The sequence below is a fragment of the Gallinula chloropus genome (genome assembly GCF_964237585.1).
Source record: "Gallinula chloropus genome assembly, chromosome: 4".
NCBI lineage: Eukaryota > Metazoa > Chordata > Aves > Gruiformes > Rallidae > Gallinula > Gallinula chloropus.
In genome coordinates this window covers 30,048,812-30,066,186 of record NC_140088.1, presented here as the reverse complement: position 1 = coordinate 30,066,186, position 17,375 = coordinate 30,048,812, and the positions used below count along the sequence as shown (strand labels likewise).

The 17,375-nt window shown below is 37.7% G+C and overlaps 1 protein-coding gene across 1 annotated transcript in view; it reads left to right on the top strand.

The window, feature by feature from the left end:
* Positions 1–17,375, top strand: part of PPFIBP2 (PPFIA binding protein 2) — a gene marked incomplete at both ends in the record, with an annotated part of 84,530 nt that overhangs the window by 53,320 nt on the left and 13,835 nt on the right. Inside the window, 8 exon segments of the mRNA XM_084263037.1 lie at positions 4,681–4,863; positions 6,826–6,918; positions 8,819–8,927; positions 10,389–10,499; positions 11,848–11,909; positions 14,546–14,621; positions 16,593–16,687; positions 16,881–16,945. Of these exon segments, the coding sequence (XP_084119163.1) occupies positions 4,681–4,863; positions 6,826–6,918; positions 8,819–8,927; positions 10,389–10,499; positions 11,848–11,909; positions 14,546–14,621; positions 16,593–16,687; positions 16,881–16,945 (794 nt within the window).

Genomic DNA, 17,375 nt, shown 5'->3' with positions numbered 1-17,375 from the left:
TGGTTAAGAAAAGAGAGTGTGATGTGGGGAGTCACCCGCGAAGCATCCATTTTGTCCTACTCAGTGGTCCTGCAAGGAGACCAACGAGAAGGAGAGGCTTACCTGGCAAGGAAGAGTTACCAGGCCCAAATTTTAATCATTGGTGTCTGTGAAAAAAGAATTTATGTTCTTTGTTGACTTAGGAGAATTTGAAATCCAGGCAGTGTTGGAAAAGCATTATCTGCATAATGTTGCTGGTAGAATATTTGATAAGTGTGCGTTAGTAATTTACCTGCAGTGACATAATACGTTTGGGGTGTGTTTGTTTTTTGACTTATTTATCCTCTGAAGTTTTCCTTAGAGATTTAAAGATAACTTAAAGAGAGAAATTTCTGGCAAAGGCTGCGAGCCAGGGAGGCACCAGCTGCTGTTTTAACCATCTGTGGCCCTCTCATGCTCTTTCACCCATAATTGCCAGTGTCTTGTATACAGGAGTGCTAAGTAGTCTCATACAGCCTGAAAATTAAACAGGTCTGTGCAGCACCTAATTGCTGCAGATGGCTGCCACCTTTCCAAGAGGCCTTCAGCACTTCCATTACATATTGTATACTTGGATGAGGCTGCCTATATTATTCCAGGACGTGCATGATCAGCCTGACTCCTGAAAAGCAACAAAGCTTTTGAGTGCATTTGCATTGAGAGCACTTTGAAGTACCCAGTAGGTCTGCTTCTGTGCTGAGGGTGAGGCTGTGACCTGTGAAATCCTTCTGCCACTGCAACAAGGTGTGTGGCCCCTTTGGATGGAAAAGTTGAGCTTTATTGGCCTGGAAGCCTTTGTTGTATTGCTAAGTGATAAGAAACGTTCTTGCTGAGATGGAAAAGGATTCTAATCTGATGGAAAAGTTGAGAATCATTGTATTCAGTATGCCCTGAATTATTAAGTAGCCTAAGGTGTGATTAGGTTTCTGGCCTGTTGAAAGCAGCCGACCTGTATATACAAAGCAAGGAAAATGGGTGTTGTCAGTTAAGCTGTGGGAATTAAACAGTATTTTTGGCTTGCTCATTAGGCCATTAAAAAAATTATTTCAGGTTGTCCTGAACAAGCCTGAATCCAATTTCTCAAGTTGAACAGGGGCTGTTTTCAGTCAAACTGGATGCTTACTTAAATTCTACTGCTTTAAGCCTATTTCAGCTCCTTTTTCTGTAAATTTTACCAATTTTCAATACAAACACAAACATCAAAATTAAATTTATTAATGTATTTTCTTTATAACATTAGACTATAACTTCTGCTTTGAGTGTCTTCCGAACACCTTGCCTCCTTTGCCCAGCTACACCTCTATAGTAAATAAACCACTCATGTTCACCAACAGTCGATGTTTCGTTTGCTGTTGTTTATGCCTATATAGTTGTGTTGGGGTCACCTAATTGCTTCAGTGAGACAGTTCTCCAAACTGACAGTGACTGAATGAAATTTATCTTCTTGTAATTGTATCTCTGAATGTCATGGCTACTACTACATGCTCCTACAGTGTACAGTGCCTCAAATGAAATTGCAGTTAGTATTTTTACTTAAGTGGAACAAAGCTGTGAGTGGCAGGTAGAGCCTTTCTTATGGACTGCAGCTGGCCAATTGCTGCTTTAAAGACTGAGTTTAGGATTAACAGAGGTGAGCCAAGTTGTGATTTTTATAGATTTGCTGCTATCAGAAGTAATAGTTGTCAGTTTTCACCCTACTGTGTATGTTAGAGGCATCCAGTAGTTAAACCATTCTAAGCAGCCTGATAATTATATTTCATAGATGACCCTGCACTTTCTAAATATAATAATAGGGCATACAAGGTTTAAAATTAAATGTATCATTGCAGAATAATTAATCTGAAACATTTTCGCTTTGTACTCTAAATTTATGTCACCTTATTTCACAGCAGCTGTTTCCAGTCACGTAGAATTCATCAGAATTATTTCTCCAGCTAAGTTGGGAGGAAACAAAATAAATTAACTTATCCTTCTAAAATACGAGCAAGTTTTAATGTGTCAGATTTGTGTCACTTTATCTTTTGCAGCTGTGGTTTAGTTTTGGTTTTAGTAGCAGCAAAGACTGTATCAAGCATCTCTAACCTCCTCTCAAAGGTTTTAATTTCACACTGAATGCCACTTGTCTCTGGCTCTTCAAAAGCACAGGCTAAATTTAAGTGCCATTTATATTTATAACATGGGCTGGGAGAATAGCTGCATGTAAATGGACAGTCTCGCTCTTGGCTCTGTCATTGTAATTCCTTTTTTGTGGAATAAGGTTCTACTTTTGCTGTAGTGATGCTGTGAAGGTTGTCTTATACCCAAGAAGCCTTAGAAATTTTGTCTTCTTAATGTAGCAATGTATGAAGGAGCAGTGTTACCAAGGGATTAATGGCAGCCTAAATGCCTGTACTACCTGAAAAAAGAGACCTCCTATCTCTATCAGGAGACTGCAGGAATAATTGTCCATTTCAACTGGTTTAGCAGCTCTTCCTCTCCTGCCTCCTAGCAGGGGTCAAGTTTTGTGGGTTTTGCTTCTTCATACTGAGGATCTGAAGTTTGCCATAAAGCTGTTGCGAAGTGTTTTTGTGGCTTTGTGTGGACAATAAGTATCTAGTTCATAGTTGCAATTTCAAGGAAAATTGAGTCAGTGAGCCACTGTCTCCCACTGGGAAGTTTTGTTTCAGGTGACACAACAGACCAAGGTACAGTGTATTTGTGTTAGTAAATTTTCATGCTGTGAAAGAATCCCAAAAATGAGAAGCCTTTTCTACCTTGAAACAATAAACAACTGTAAAGGCATATATTTCAGCTGGAGTTTATCTCATCTTCTTCATACACCTCTTATCCTTCATTGGGATAAAGATCTCTGCCATTTCTATACTGTCAAATTTGCCCTGAGGGACAGGGAAGCAGTGAGTTTCCCATTTCCATTTTTTATGGGAGGCAAAAGAGAAAAGAATTACAAGACAGCAGCAGGAGTGTTTCTGAACTCTCCTACATTGCCACAACTGGAGCAGCTGTTAAACAAAACCTAAGCATGCAAGATGGAGGGATTGTGTATAGTAACTGCAGCTATCCCTACAGGTGACAAAAGGAGGAGGTAGGAGGATGTTCTCCCCACCACTGTCCTTCTGTATTGCTGCAAAATGGTTAATATAGCCACAGGATGTACAAAGGACATGGTTTCCCCTGGGGAGCTGATACTGAAAGAGAAAACTTTTCTTACCTGTGCAACACAGGCAAAAAATGTCACACTCTAAAAGACTCACTCTACTGCAGAGTGAGAGTGCTGGGGCCCAGTACTCTCTCTAAACTTTCTGATAATTTAGGGGACTAATCCTCATTTTCATGCATTAAAGGTTTGTTGGATGAAAGAGGACAAGTATCAGGTGTTGTGATCCTGATTGAGAATAGTATGTATAAAGTGAAATAAATGCAACTACTTTTCTGAATTTCCTCTCAAGCATAGTGTCCTAGAAAAATACTTACCTGATGCAAAACTCCTTCATCTGACATGTAAGCTTTTGAAAAGGAGTCTTTGTGTTTAAAGCTGTCTGCGGATGCTGATGCAGTTTAAGACTAGTTATATAAGACTTATTATAATACTATAATACTTACCTGGTTGGAGTTGTGTCCTGTCCTTGCAGCAGCTGTTCCCTAACATTGAGATAACTGGCTCAATAGAGAGTTGAGGTTAGAGGAGGGCTGTTTTGCATTATAATGAAGAAAGTATATTTTTTGAAAATTACTACATGTCATCAGTTGTCTGTCCACTAAAAATTTTTCATTCCTTTGAGAGATGAATTAGTCTCACAGAATTTATTCCATTTGAGAAGACTGAGAAATAACAAAACATATGTTGTTGAAGAATGTGAAATACAGAAAGACACTCCAAACTTGCAATACCTGAGAAAATACCCAGTGCTGTTTGCTACTGAGTTAGGAAATTTAAATGAAAAGTTTTATAGTTTTTCATACTTTGCTTTGTTTTCTTTAGCTGGATATTTTTTGTTGTGTATCAGTGATACACAAATACAAGAAGCTGGCCAGCAAATCGGTGCACTTCAAAGTCATTGTTCTTTCCTCTTTGTTATCCTTTGATTGCTCCTTTGTATGTTGCTTAACTCTTCCTCCACATCAAAATACTGCCTTGCTAGCAAGCTTGGTAAAGGAGTTACTTTTCTGACCCAGGCTAAACCAGGAAACAGAATTACTTCACTAGTAAACTCTGTATAAATTGTGAACGTGTAGGTTATGGCCTCAGCATTTCTTCCTAGTGGATGATTTGGCTGTGTAAATGAATGCAATCAAGTCCATTTCAGCAGAAGTATGCTTCTGAGCCAGCACGTGAAAATAAGTCCTAATTTTTCCTGATGTCTGTCTTCATGTGACTGGGTAAGTTTCTAAAAATGAGGAGCCAAATTCTGATCTTTGCATTAGGATCAGAATTATGAATTAGTCAGGAATATAGGTTCTGTTCTATTTAAACTGTAGCTTTGTGCAGTATTTCAGATTTATAGCCATTCACAGAGACTTAGAAGGGAAACATTCTGTCTCTCTTTTAGTTTGCCTTTATGTATTTCTTTGTGCTGCAACTGTAGAAATATCTTCTTTGTGTTGATTTCTTTCTCACCTGTCTTTTCTTGTCTTTTTTTTTTTCCTTTCTTCCCATGTTTTCAGTCAGTAGTGAACCTGATCAGTGAGCTACAGGAGCAGATGTGTAGACTGCAGCTGGAAATTAATAGTAAAATCCAAGAAAGAAAGTCTCAAGATAGGAAACCAGACTTGACACCTAATGGTCCTCAATCTAGTCCAGGAGCAGTGGTAGAGACTTTCAGCCAGAAGAATTGCACTGAGTGTAATGTATGAGAAGTACACCTTAGCAGAAGCCTGTGTATTGCCTCTTCTCTTGCAGAAACTAAAATCTTCTAACCAGAGCTATGCTGTGAATTATTTGCATTAATCTTTGTGGCTTTCATTATCAAAAAGTAAAATGTTCATAGAAATGACCAAAAAATTCCACCTCAGACACTCCACCTTGATGATTAGGACAAATTTGGTTACCATTCATATCTCTGATAAAACATAGATAGCTGTAAGATCAAATCACCTCTTTGAGGTGTTTATTTTTTAATGATTTTCATTTTACTTGTAGGCCTGTAGTGCTGGTATGCTGTGTGTATGGGTTTTTTAAATTTTGGGGTTTGTGTGGATTTTTCCCCACCTTTCCCCTTAATTCAAATTCTGGTATGTGCAGCATGCTAGCATGGTTTGGTAATTTGCTAATTTTCCTCATGATAATGTCACCCTAGCTGTGCATGATAGTATACCCTAACCAGTCCTCCTAACACAATTTATTAATTCTCAAATTTCATAAAACCTTAATAGCGGTATAAAATACAGTGTCCAGTAAGACTACCTGAAATACAACCTTCCTTCTACTAATTAAAAGTTAAAAGCGCCATAATAAAAATAATCTTCTTGTACTTTAAAAACAGCAAATCCAACACATTTTTGTTTATTGTCTGACATTAGCAGTTACTAGAAAAGCATTTTTGAATTTACATTACAGATCCTAGTTGTATTTGGTCAAAACAAAAGCTACTTTGCATAACTTGCTTAAAGTTACTGCAGGTGGAATGATTCCGGTAAGCTTGAAAAAGTCCATTTTAGAACTTGCTTTTGAATCAGTTTGCTTTGGTTGCCACATCTCTCTGGTTAAAATTTGGATGCCCAGAATTCATTTTATAAATAATCTGCTTACGTTGTGAGGGAGTTTTTCAGCAATTTTTCTCATAGGCTTATTTTACAAAAAAAGCTCATATGGGCATGATGGCTATTTTGAAAACAGTGCTGTTGTTTCTGAGCTTGTCTCTGTTCAGAAGTAGTTAATGAATTATTAGACTACAGTACAAGCTGTGTATTGAGGAAATAATCTGGGAGTCATTCAAAACAAGCATTAATTTAATCCAAGAAATTAGTGTGTTTGCTTAATGTTTATACTATACAAGATTGCAAAATTGGGTTATGCTCCCAAATTTTTTCATTCCTTTATTTTAAGACATTTGGTCACATCAGAGCTCCATCAAGGATTTAACAGTGTTGTCCTTCAGAATGAACAGTAAGTTACAGCTCTATTGAGGAAAGGGAGAAGGGGCACTTAAAAGACAACTTTGTCAGGGGAATAGATGGAGAATGCTTGGAACCGTGGTCAGCTGCATCAGCTCAGCCTGCAAGGTGGCAAACGTCAGTGCTGAAAGTAGCATCTTTTCTAGCCATGTTTGATTGTGTGTCTCTGTTATTAAATGCCTGTAACTTGCTAGATAGTCTTCAATTTGAGAGTTACTTTTCTTGGTAAGCAGTTTAAACACCTGTTTGGGGAGAGAATTGTCGCTTTAATGAAAGTTGTTAAACCTTTTAGCTGAAAAACAAAACAAAATTGAAAAAAAAAGCGCCACACCAAAATAACAAAAAAAAAAAAAAATCCCAACTCTCCCAAAAAAACCCAACAGTTAATGCTATATGAGACTGCAGTTGTGGGGGGTTGGGCTCATTTTCACGGAGACATGCGTGATTTCACCAGACTCAGCTGCCTTCCATAACATGAGTAAGAAGCTTGCTTATAATTTCAAACGGAGAGTTTGAGAAGGTATTCCTTATCTCTCAATTCAAAATAGTTTTTGTCTTAGCTTAGATTACAGGGTTTTAAAGTGGCAGTTCAGTGTTCATTGTTGTGTTGCTCATGCATGATCTTTAATTCAGGACTATGGAAAACTACTATCTACCACAGTCATCTGACTTACAGCTGCTGTTCTTACTTTGCAGGGTTTGCTACAGGAACTTAGACACCTCAAAATTAAAGTGGAAGAACTAGAAAATGAAAGAAATCAATACGAGTGGAAATTAAAAGCAACCAAAGTAAGCAGAATACTTGGCATTTACTAATGACAGACTTATTTCAGCTGGAAAGGGACATGCTCCACTTCTCATCAATATTTACTTTTCTTACAACAGCCTTGTCAGGGCCTAATATGAAGTCTAATTTTTTTCAACCCTCTTTGGAATAAGTATTTTGATTTAAAGTTTTTGCAGTTTCTTTTTGTGCCATTTGCTCCCTCCCTGCACTTTGCAGACTTCTACCTTTCTGTAATTAATTTTTTTAAAAAAAGGGGAGGAGGGGGTGGCTTTTTGACTAAAGAAAGCCCTGTACTGAGGAAAAACCTCTTTGAAAGTTTTCTGTCTTTTATTTGGTTAATGGTGCCGAGCCTCTGTGGAATACGCTTTTCAGACCGAAGAGATATGCAAAGTGGGTTGGGTGTTCGCTTACTATAGAATTTATTTTAATAGACGTTAAGCCCAAAATACACCATGAGATCATCTGCTTTGACTTTGTGTATATCGAAGCACATAGCTCCCTTGCCCTTCTGTTGACCTTAAATCCTGGAAAGCCATTGGACTGTAATCTGAAGAAACTTGATTTTTGAAGCATTTCACCTTTTTCCTCAATAATTATTTTTTTTCTAATTGAACATTCTCATAGTTAAACAGCTCAGTTGCATTTTATTTCTGGTTTGAATTTTTAATAATTTTTCTCTAGATTAAAAAGCACCTTGTTATTTTTCCTCTTTGAGGTACACTTTTGTGCTGTAATCACATCTCCTTTCATGTGTATAGTACTAAAATCCCTGCTGATGCTAATGACTGACTTTTTGGAGTTGTGGTTGGATCTTGGAAAAACATTTCAAATTATTAAACTGTATTTTCTTTTTAATACTTGATAGCTTGATCTAGCAATGACAGATAGATATTACTTGCATTAGCATTTCTTTCTTTTGAGATTCATTAGATGAATATTGAAATCTTGCTATTGTCTCTTTTCCTATTAAGATAATAGCTCTTGTATCCATGAAAATGCTTTCTCTGACGTGGTGGAAATGAAGAGTCTTTGGGAAAATATTTTCTCAAGCAGTATGTGGCCAGCTGCCAAGACAGATAAAGATTATGGAAAGTGTAGGAGTAGAATGAAAATAAGAAAGATGAATTGTAAAATCCATTGAGTGGGAGAAGATACAGGATTAGAAAGGAAGAAAAGTACAAGGAAAGAGAGAGGAAGAAGAAAAATAGGTGTAGAGATTATAGGAGACTCTCATGGAAAAGAGACATGAGAGATCAAATAGGCCAGGGGAGAAAAAACCAAATGTGGTATTAAAAGGTCTGCAGCTTTTGTCTTTCTGTTGCTCCAGCTTCTTGGATGAGAAATTGGAATACTTCCATGGCTGGATATAAAAAGCGTGTTAGTCACTGGGAAGTGTAAGAGCTCTTCAGAGATGCCACAAGGCAAATTCTTTAATTCCATATGGAATCACAGGCAGAGTGGTGATCTGCTGCTGCCATCCAGCTGCTTGCTTCCTGGTGAAAATAATTTGGTGTATTATAGTAAATTGGTTGATCTTTTTTCCCTATTTGAATAATATTGTTTGGTGTTTGCATTTTTTTCCTGCCTTATTTTAGGTTTTTAGGAAACTGGTCACAATAGTGGTTTTTTGTTTCCTTTGTTTGTTGAAAGCTTTCCAGTTTCTTTACCTACATGAATTCTTGAAAATTCCCTTTCTTGGAAGTCTCTCTTCTCTGAGATATAATTGCATTGGAAAAAGTGAGGAAATACATAAGGTTGATACAGTGTTTGTGAAATGCCCTGAACTGGGAACAGAGCATCAATCAAAGTAAAGTGTTAAGTTTAGAAGTCTTCTAGTTGATGGAAAAGAATCACAGAGAATCACTGACAATGTTACACTGAATTTCTTGTACCCTTTTTCAGGCTGAGATAGCCCAGCTTCAAGAGGAATTAGCTCTCAAAGACGCAGAAATAGAACGCTTGCAAAGTCAGCTATCTAGGACCTCATCACATAGTGAAGTGGCAGAAAGAGGTAAGAGGAGGAGAATTACAATTGAAAATCCAAAACTCTACTTTAACTTCGCTCACATAGCAGTTTGGCTCAGTATTTCATAGCAATACAAGGAGATACAAGAATGGACTTAGTGAATTTATTTTGGAAGAGAAAATGGTGCAAATTTATTTTGTCATTTGTAAGTAGAGGCCCTTAATGTGTGAAATTGTATCCCAATTTAGAGGCAGGACAAATTGCAATAAGTATCCTAAGGGCACAGAAACTTTATCTGCTGGTATGTTTTTGTTTATACCTTCAAAAGTTTTTTACAAAACTTAACAGTTTCCACTTTTTGAAGGGGAAAAAAAAAGTCACAGTAGTAGCTAAGTATAATGTTTAAATGTCCAAGCATTGTGAAACATAGTCATTTATTTGTACCTTTCCTTTCTTCAGGACTATATCTCATTCAAGCTCCCTCTCCCATGAAAGGTTGGACCAGATGGTCTTTCAAAGTCCCTTCCAATTGGGCTGCTCTATGATATTGCAGGTTTCCTGTTTTGAATCTGCACTGTCTATGCAGGTCAATTGCAAATAAACCAATTTCTTTAGTCTTTGGTCTCAACTGGTCATGTCAGAGTTCTCTGAAGTACTGGTTCCCTGGAGCTTCTGTCAGCTGCTAGGCTGTGAGCAGTATGATATTAGTGAGCTTTTTCTTCTGTAATATGGACACTTACCCATGCAGGGTAGCTCCCCACAATGCATCAGCTTAGCTACACTAACTTCTTTTGTGGGTGTTAACACCTCCAAAGAGTGCCCTAGTTGAGATGTGACTTCCCAGGTGCTGTGCTACCTCCTTCTTGGGGCATACCACAAATCTCCTTACAGGAATTAATGCAGATGTGTCTTTTTCTAGAAGACTCTGTACTTTGTTGTCTATTCCAAATAAGTGACTTAACATGGACTTGGTGCCAATTTCACTCATCTGCAGTGCTTGTGCATGTAGAGAACTGCATGTCTAACTAGGAAATGAGTTTGTCTAACAGCAGTATTTTGTAGAGGAACTCATCTACTAATAGAATTTAATATTTTCTATGAGATTCCCAAATAATTTTTGATATTTTAAGGGAAAGAGAATAGTATGACAATAAATCGAGAGCTCAGCAATTTTCAACTTCTAGTAGTCCATCTGCTCCTGTTCATGCTCAAGTTGGGTGAAACTGCCCTTGATTTCAGTGGGAGATGAATTAAACCCTGTACAGATTCTTTAGGCTGCATTTAAGGATACCACTTAAGACTATATTTGAATGGAAACAGTATGCAGCAGTAATAATTCTGCAAAAAAAACATTTTTTATCAGATTTTCAGGTGGTCTTCTCAAATTTGGAAAAAAATGTCACTGTACTTGTATGCTAGAATGCATATTCTAACTAAACTGCAAAATGTATCTAATATGTGCTTTTTCTACATACCTTATTTGACTCTCACCATTTACCATCGTAGAGGAAGTTTATAGGAGAAGGCTAAAAGAAAAACGTAAGCCTTGCAATTCACTTTTGGCTGTATCTCACTGTTCCTATTACACAAATTATAACTTGGATGCATTCTGCAGCAGTAATTCAATGTTTGTTTAGATTTAGCTGCCTTATTGTAATTCACATGAGAAATTGCTTTCACTGCTTGCATCAAGCAGCTACTTACCCTGTCTAGTAAAGTTTCACTTCAGAAAAAATAATCAGAGCTTCACAAATCAGATAGTTGGACTTCAAAGGGACATTGTCAAGGTTAACAGAGCAAAAACTTAAGCTTTGCCTCTTTTTATTTGTACATACATAAAATCCAAATAATATCTGGAAAGACAGCTTTAATTGAAGGCCTCCTTCCTTGGAGGGGAAGGATTTGGGCTTTTTTTTTTTTTTAATCAGGGCAGTAAATTAAAAACAACAAAAAACCCCAGTCTGAATAAAAATATTTCCTTATTTGATGGTTTTTATAAATATTGTAAGTAAAGTTTACTTTAATGTGCTTTAAAGTACCTTGACACCATTTCTTTTTGAAGTCTAATACTTATAAATAAGTAGGACTGTGATTTTTAATGGCTTTAAAAAAACCTCCAACCTTCTAATTGCTTGCCCGCTGCCTGCTGGCTTTGGTTTTTGATCTGGCTGTGTCTGTGCATGTCTTGTGTTACTAAGTGTTCCCTTTTGTAATAGAAATGTTTACAAAGTGCATTTACATGTTTTAAAACTTAATCATTACAAGATGTGTATTTTTCAGAATCATTACAAGAAGAACTAATTACAGTTTTTGCTGATAGTCAACCATTGATTTTCTTTCTTCTCTCACTTCATGCTGCCACATCTGGTTTTCATAGCCTTTTTGTGACACAAGTGGGTCTGTTTTAATGTCAAAGCATGAATTCCTTGAGTGGCAGTCACAGTAGATAAACTATATCAGGTTCTATCTCTGTCATCTAGACTTTAGTATAAAGTATTATCATACAGTTGGTACTGGAGAACTTGCTAGGAATTGTGTGTGGAGAAGAAAGATTTGCTTCAGCAAAGTTAGGATGATATGATTAACAGTCTCATACATTTTCAAGGTGTGTTTTAATTGGTTTTGAGTATAAAATCCCTGTAAAACTTCCATCTTGTAACAATAAATTGTGAGGCAGTTCTGTGTTAGGTCTTGATGTAGATTCTAACTCAGTTATTTTTATTACTTCACTTTTAAATTATAAAATATTATTATGTAGCCTTAGAAGCAAAAGCAGCATGTTTGTGTTCTGTGATGCTTTTTAAAATTCAGCTTTTGGAAAGTTCTAATTTAAGTGTAGTTTAAGAGTGGATTTTCCATGCCACTGGCAGGGTTTTCTTTACTATTAAGAGTATCACAAAAAATATATTGCTTACACTAAATGCAGCAAGTCTATTTTACTTACAACATTTAAAAAAAATTCTAGATCAAGAAGTTCAACGGTTGAAGATAGGAATGGAATCATTATTGGCTGCAAATGAAGAAAAGGTATGAAAATAATCCTTGTTCTACATAATAAGATTGAAATGATGGGTTTGAATCTCTGAATTTTTCTAAATAACCTGCTCTCTGTAAGCGTGGTATTGCCCTGATTCTTGGATTATCCCACAAGGTTGAGACAGAAGGTTGATTTTTAAATAGAAAGTGCAGCTGACCTTGCTAACCTGTCTGCAGAACTTAGGGGGCTCATTAAATTCCTGAGGAAAGCAAAAAGCCAAGGCTATAGTGAGCAGAATCTCCTGGTTTCTGCTGTTGAAAAGATCATTGAGTCACCTCTGGTAGTTCTTCTAACCTCATCTGAAGTGCCCCAATATCCTCAGTTTAGATTGTGATATTAAAAGGAAGTCAAAGTGGCCTTCGAATCTGATTCAAAATTTTGGGTGAAAGGGACCAGGATTTGGAGACAAGGGAAAGAAAAAAAAAAAAGGGGGGGGGGGGAGGAGGAGGGAAGAAAGTACTAGAGGAGAGGAGGAGTAGAATTAAACCCATTTAAACACTAAAGATAGTTTTTGTCTCATCATCTCTATGCTGTTTACCTGTCAATCAGACAATTGAAGCGTGGGATTTAGGGCTCAGACTTGGGGCAGATGTTGAATCTCCACCCTCAGTTGCTATTGATATACTACATAAATTACTCCTTATTTTTGGAGGGAGCTGGGGGGAAAGGGCTTGAGGGGAGATTAATTCTTAAATTGCTGAGGAAATTGTAATTCTTGTTTTATGATAATAAACCAGGCCGTAGTATTTTCTTTTATGTTGACACACTTGTGTAAGATCAAATAAATAGAAAATAATATACATCCCTAAAAACTTCTTTTGGCAAGTGGGGAGTCTGGACAGGGCAGTGCTAATTCTGGAGCACATTAATGTGACTCATAGCAGCATATAGTTCCTAAAAAATCAAAAAGCCAAAAATCACATCTGGTAAATAAGACGTGGCATTATCTCTTGCCAAAGTTATCCAAGTCTGCATAAGATTTTTGCATTAGAGGGGAAGACAAAACATTGTAGCTTGTGTCCTAGTGTCTGGATATACTCACAGGGAAAGGAGGGTTGTTTCATTGGAAACAGTAGTGTTTAAACTAGTGGACTTGATGGTCAACTCACAACTTCTTATATGCTTAGTGCAGAACCATTATCTTCAATAATAATAAGGAAAAACATAGTTTATTTCTGCAAAATAAACTATTCTTCCTCAGGGAAAATAGCTCCAGATAGCTTTTGGGATAACCATAAACATTCCTTGTGTTGCGTAGGGCAAAGTGCTCAACTAGGTCGCTAGTAAGTGGTGTGTGTGTTACTTTTCTTACAGAACAGGGTATGTTAGTCTTGGTTCTCTGCTGTGAAGAAGAACCTATTGCTCCTGTCCATATTTGGGATAATTAGGTATCTGCTTTAGGCCTCTCTCGTCTTGTGTATGCTTGCTGAGGTGTGAAGGGTCTGCATCATCTGCCGTTCCTAATGTGATAAAGGTCTGGTTTCTGTGCAGTTACTCTCTGACGGAACTGTAACGTAGCGTATGCGTGCTGGAGCAGATTGAGTTATCTCTGAGCTGTGGCAGGGCAGCAGCTCAGTATCAGCTAATCACTTAAATACTTGCCAACCTTCCTGGAAGGAGTTTGGAATTTTACAGTTGTAGGGTTTTTTTGGGTTGGGTTGGGTTTTGGTGGTGGGGTTATATTTTTGGGTTCTTTGTTTTTTAGTTTTCCCCTTCCAATGCTGACTTCTCTGCTTCAGTGGCTTTCCTGACTCCTACTAGTTCCTTATTACTTGCTTGGGTTTGTATTCAGTGCTCTGTAGTCACAATATTATTGCCCAGGAATAGTTTAGAACTGGGGTCAAAGAAACAGGACAAACTCTGAGTGCAGGATTGACACTTGGTGACTGGCAGCAAGAATTTATTGTAACAGTATCACACATAGACATGTGAGAAATGACAGATCAGATTGAAAAATGATTGCTGCCAGTTGTTATGCTGCATCTGTGTAAAAGGCAACTGCCTTTCCTTAACATGTGGATCAAACTGCTCGCCATACATAACAGGAAAGCATTAGCTCCTGGAGAAAAAGTGGAGTCAGATAATGCATCAGATGGTTATGAGGCCTTTGGTTCAGTAAAGGTTTGACTGCCTGAGCTCAAAAAGGTGTGTTCACAACTGGAACAAGTGCAGATGTAGGAATGCAGAACACATCCTACAAGAAAGGGTTAAAGAACATCACTAGATTATTAAACTCTACAAAACATAAACATGGTTTACTTTATGATTATAGGTATGATGCTAGTAAAATACCAAACAATGCCCACTTCAGGCACTTGAGGTTCAACTCCAGAATATCACCTTGACTCTTAGAAGTGAAAGCAGATTTTCTGTAAATAACTAATTTACTGGTAGTGTCAAACTCCCCTGGCTTCCTTACATCCATAGTTTCATACTATTCATCCTGTACATATTTTGTACAATGGTAAATAAATGCTAAGAAACATTCTTTCCAATGCATGTGAAAGACTTGGTCCTGCTTTCTGGAAAAGCAGGCCAAAATCACAGAAATCAATGTGTGATATAGTGTTTCCTCGGGTTAAAAATGTAGGATTTTAAATATGACTGTATTTAATGTTTTTCACAGGACCGCCGAATAGAGGAGTTAACACTATTGCTAAGCCAGTACAGGAGGATCAAAGAGATAATTACTGCAGCTCACGGTAAAATGTCTTGGGGAAGATTTCCTGATACCAGCTCTCTTAAAAACTTGCATGCACTATAACTGCTATTTGTTGTCCTTCTACGTGTATGTGTATAGTAATATATATTTCATTAGGCATATATTTGTATCATGTTGGAGTTCAAAGAGAACAAGTACACGATCTTTCAGATACAGAGGACCAGTGTGACTTCAGAAGGCTTTTGTGTTACTGCCTGTAGCTTGTGGAGATATTTTTATTTCCTCTGCTGTAGTCAGCACTAAGAACTGGGGTCAAATCTGTCTGGAGATGTAATTACAATGTTACTAGTCAGCAAGAGGTCTGTGGCTGAATGTTATGCTCAGCTCCATGAAGTCATAACCTGAAGTTTGTTTTCCATCAGTTTATGGTAAATCCCTCCTAGGAGCCTAGTTTTGGTGCTGTATGTTGTTTTAGATGGTGTCATTAAGGATTCTGTTTGATAAGGAAGGATGACTGATGAGATTGCTGCTCTGGTGGTACGGCTGTGTGCACTGCTTATCAGTTGGGGCTGAAGCACAGCAGTTTGCCTCCTTACGTCCCAAGGCCACCTGCGGTCAGCAGCTGCTCTCCTTAAAACACCAGTTTGCTATATGCTGCTGTGGGGCAGAACTCCTACATCAGGGTAGCAATGGCTGGGTGGGCAGCTGGGCTGTGGTTTTAGTAACTACTTGATGCAGGCCTGGCCCTCCTCGCTGACCGGACTGCTGTACGTCACTTCCATAGCACAGGCCTACGGCATACGTCCTTCGTGACCAAATCACCCTACTTTACTGCTGCTGGTTGCCATCCCTGTCATTGTATGTGGGTTGTAGAGGCCAGACCAAAAGAAATGACAGCAAAAGGGCAAAAAGGAGGAAGCAAAACACTTGTGCAGATGTAGAATTTGTCCATACTGGGGCAATTAGGAAAGTTCATTCAAATTAGCTAAAGCCATGACTTTACAGTGTTCATATTAAATAGCGCTATAGCCCTCTCTAGAATCTATTAATCAAAATTAAAATGACATTCAGTTAGATTCTAATTAATTGATCTGTAGGAGATGACTAAAGTATACAGATAGTCATTAAGTTTGCGTGGTGTTTTCCTGTGACCTTATGTTAGGAGTAACCAGCTTTTACAGTGTAAAATGGTGTCAGGAGACCCTAGTGGATGATGAACAGTAATTAATCAAATCCTGAGTTCAAATTACCCCCACAAGAGTTCAGTTCAGGAATGGCAGTAATGATCAAGCTGCCAGCCAACCAGCTCGCATCAGTGGTATAGGGTTTTCTTTTTGTGTTGTGGTTTTTAATGCTGCATTCATAAAAGGGAAGGTGATATCAGGGGCAGTTCAATACTGTTAAGTGGACATTTTTCTTTTTATTAAGAAGAATTGAAGTGAAGTTACATTGTCGTTCCCTTCCGTTAAAAATCCTGACAGCCCACTAGACAGGTTCTTTAGAGGGGACAACGGAAAACCCACATTTGCTTTGATGCACTCAATATTATATATTCAGCTTCAAGATCTGGGGAAAAGTCTTTGTCCAATTGATCAGCTACACTGCAGGAAGCAGACTGGGTTTTAGGACAATCTTATTTTAAGTTGCCGCCTTAGTTTGAAGTGCTAAATTTAGTCTGGGAAAGTTGACTTCAAAGGACAGTTTTGTTCAACGTACATCATCACATTAACAAACAATATTCTCAGGCCTTGTACAGCGGAGTGAAAACACAACGTGTAACTAGAAGTGGTAAATTTGTTGCTCTAATACAAACCAGCTTGCTTGTAAATCAGAGCCCAAAGGGGGTGGGGAGCAGAGTGGCTGGTAAACTACATGCATCAGATGAAGACTGAAGGGGATCTCAGAGACTGAAGTATTAGACTGTGTGATATGGCTGTAAATGTTGTTTGTTTTTTTTTTTTATTTTGGTCTGTTTCTCTTCCTTTCTACTTGTGATCTTTACTGCTCGCAGGCTCTTCTGTCTCTGGTAGCAGTGAAGAGGAATTTGAGACAACTTTAAGGAAGTGGAATCTTGTGAATAATGCTCAAGAATCATTTAAAACAGAGGTACTTAGTAAAGATGCTTTAGAAGCAAATTCTGCTGTAAATATGGTTTGTTTGTATTGGTTTCTCTGTAGTAGCTAAAGTAATTTAGGGGAGGATTTGGCTTGGCTCTGAATTTCTGTCCCTCTAGGTATGGGCAGTGCAGATTCAGGATGAGGTACTAGTTACAGGCTTGAAACTCTTCTGTTTTACACAGGGCTCTTCAGGGGAGTTGTCTCCAGCTCTGCTCTCTCCAGTGCCACACAAAGCCATGGAAATCAGGCAAGGCCTTTATTAATTTCTTTTTGTCTATGTGTGTGTATTGTCCTAAATCTGTATTGTTTAACTGTTGGCATCTTGTCTTGTCTGTTCTTGGCTTTGCAAGAACTTCTGGGTAGTTGTGAATGCAGTGTTTGCCATGGACATTTGCAATATGTAGTTACCCAAGGTTTGATTTACAGGAGAAAAATAGCACTTTTATGTACCTGAAGATATATGTATTGTAGTACTTAAACCAGTATATTTATTCTGATTTTTAAGTGGAAGCATTCCAGTATCTTCAACTAATTTTACCTCTCCAAAAGATGAATCTTTGGAAATCACAAACAGGTAAGAATGAGTAAATTTAATTGAAATGTAAAACAATTCTTCCTTTTTTGGTCTTTAAAATATTTTAAAAGCCCTTAATGTTGCACACTGTTCTCAGAGTTAC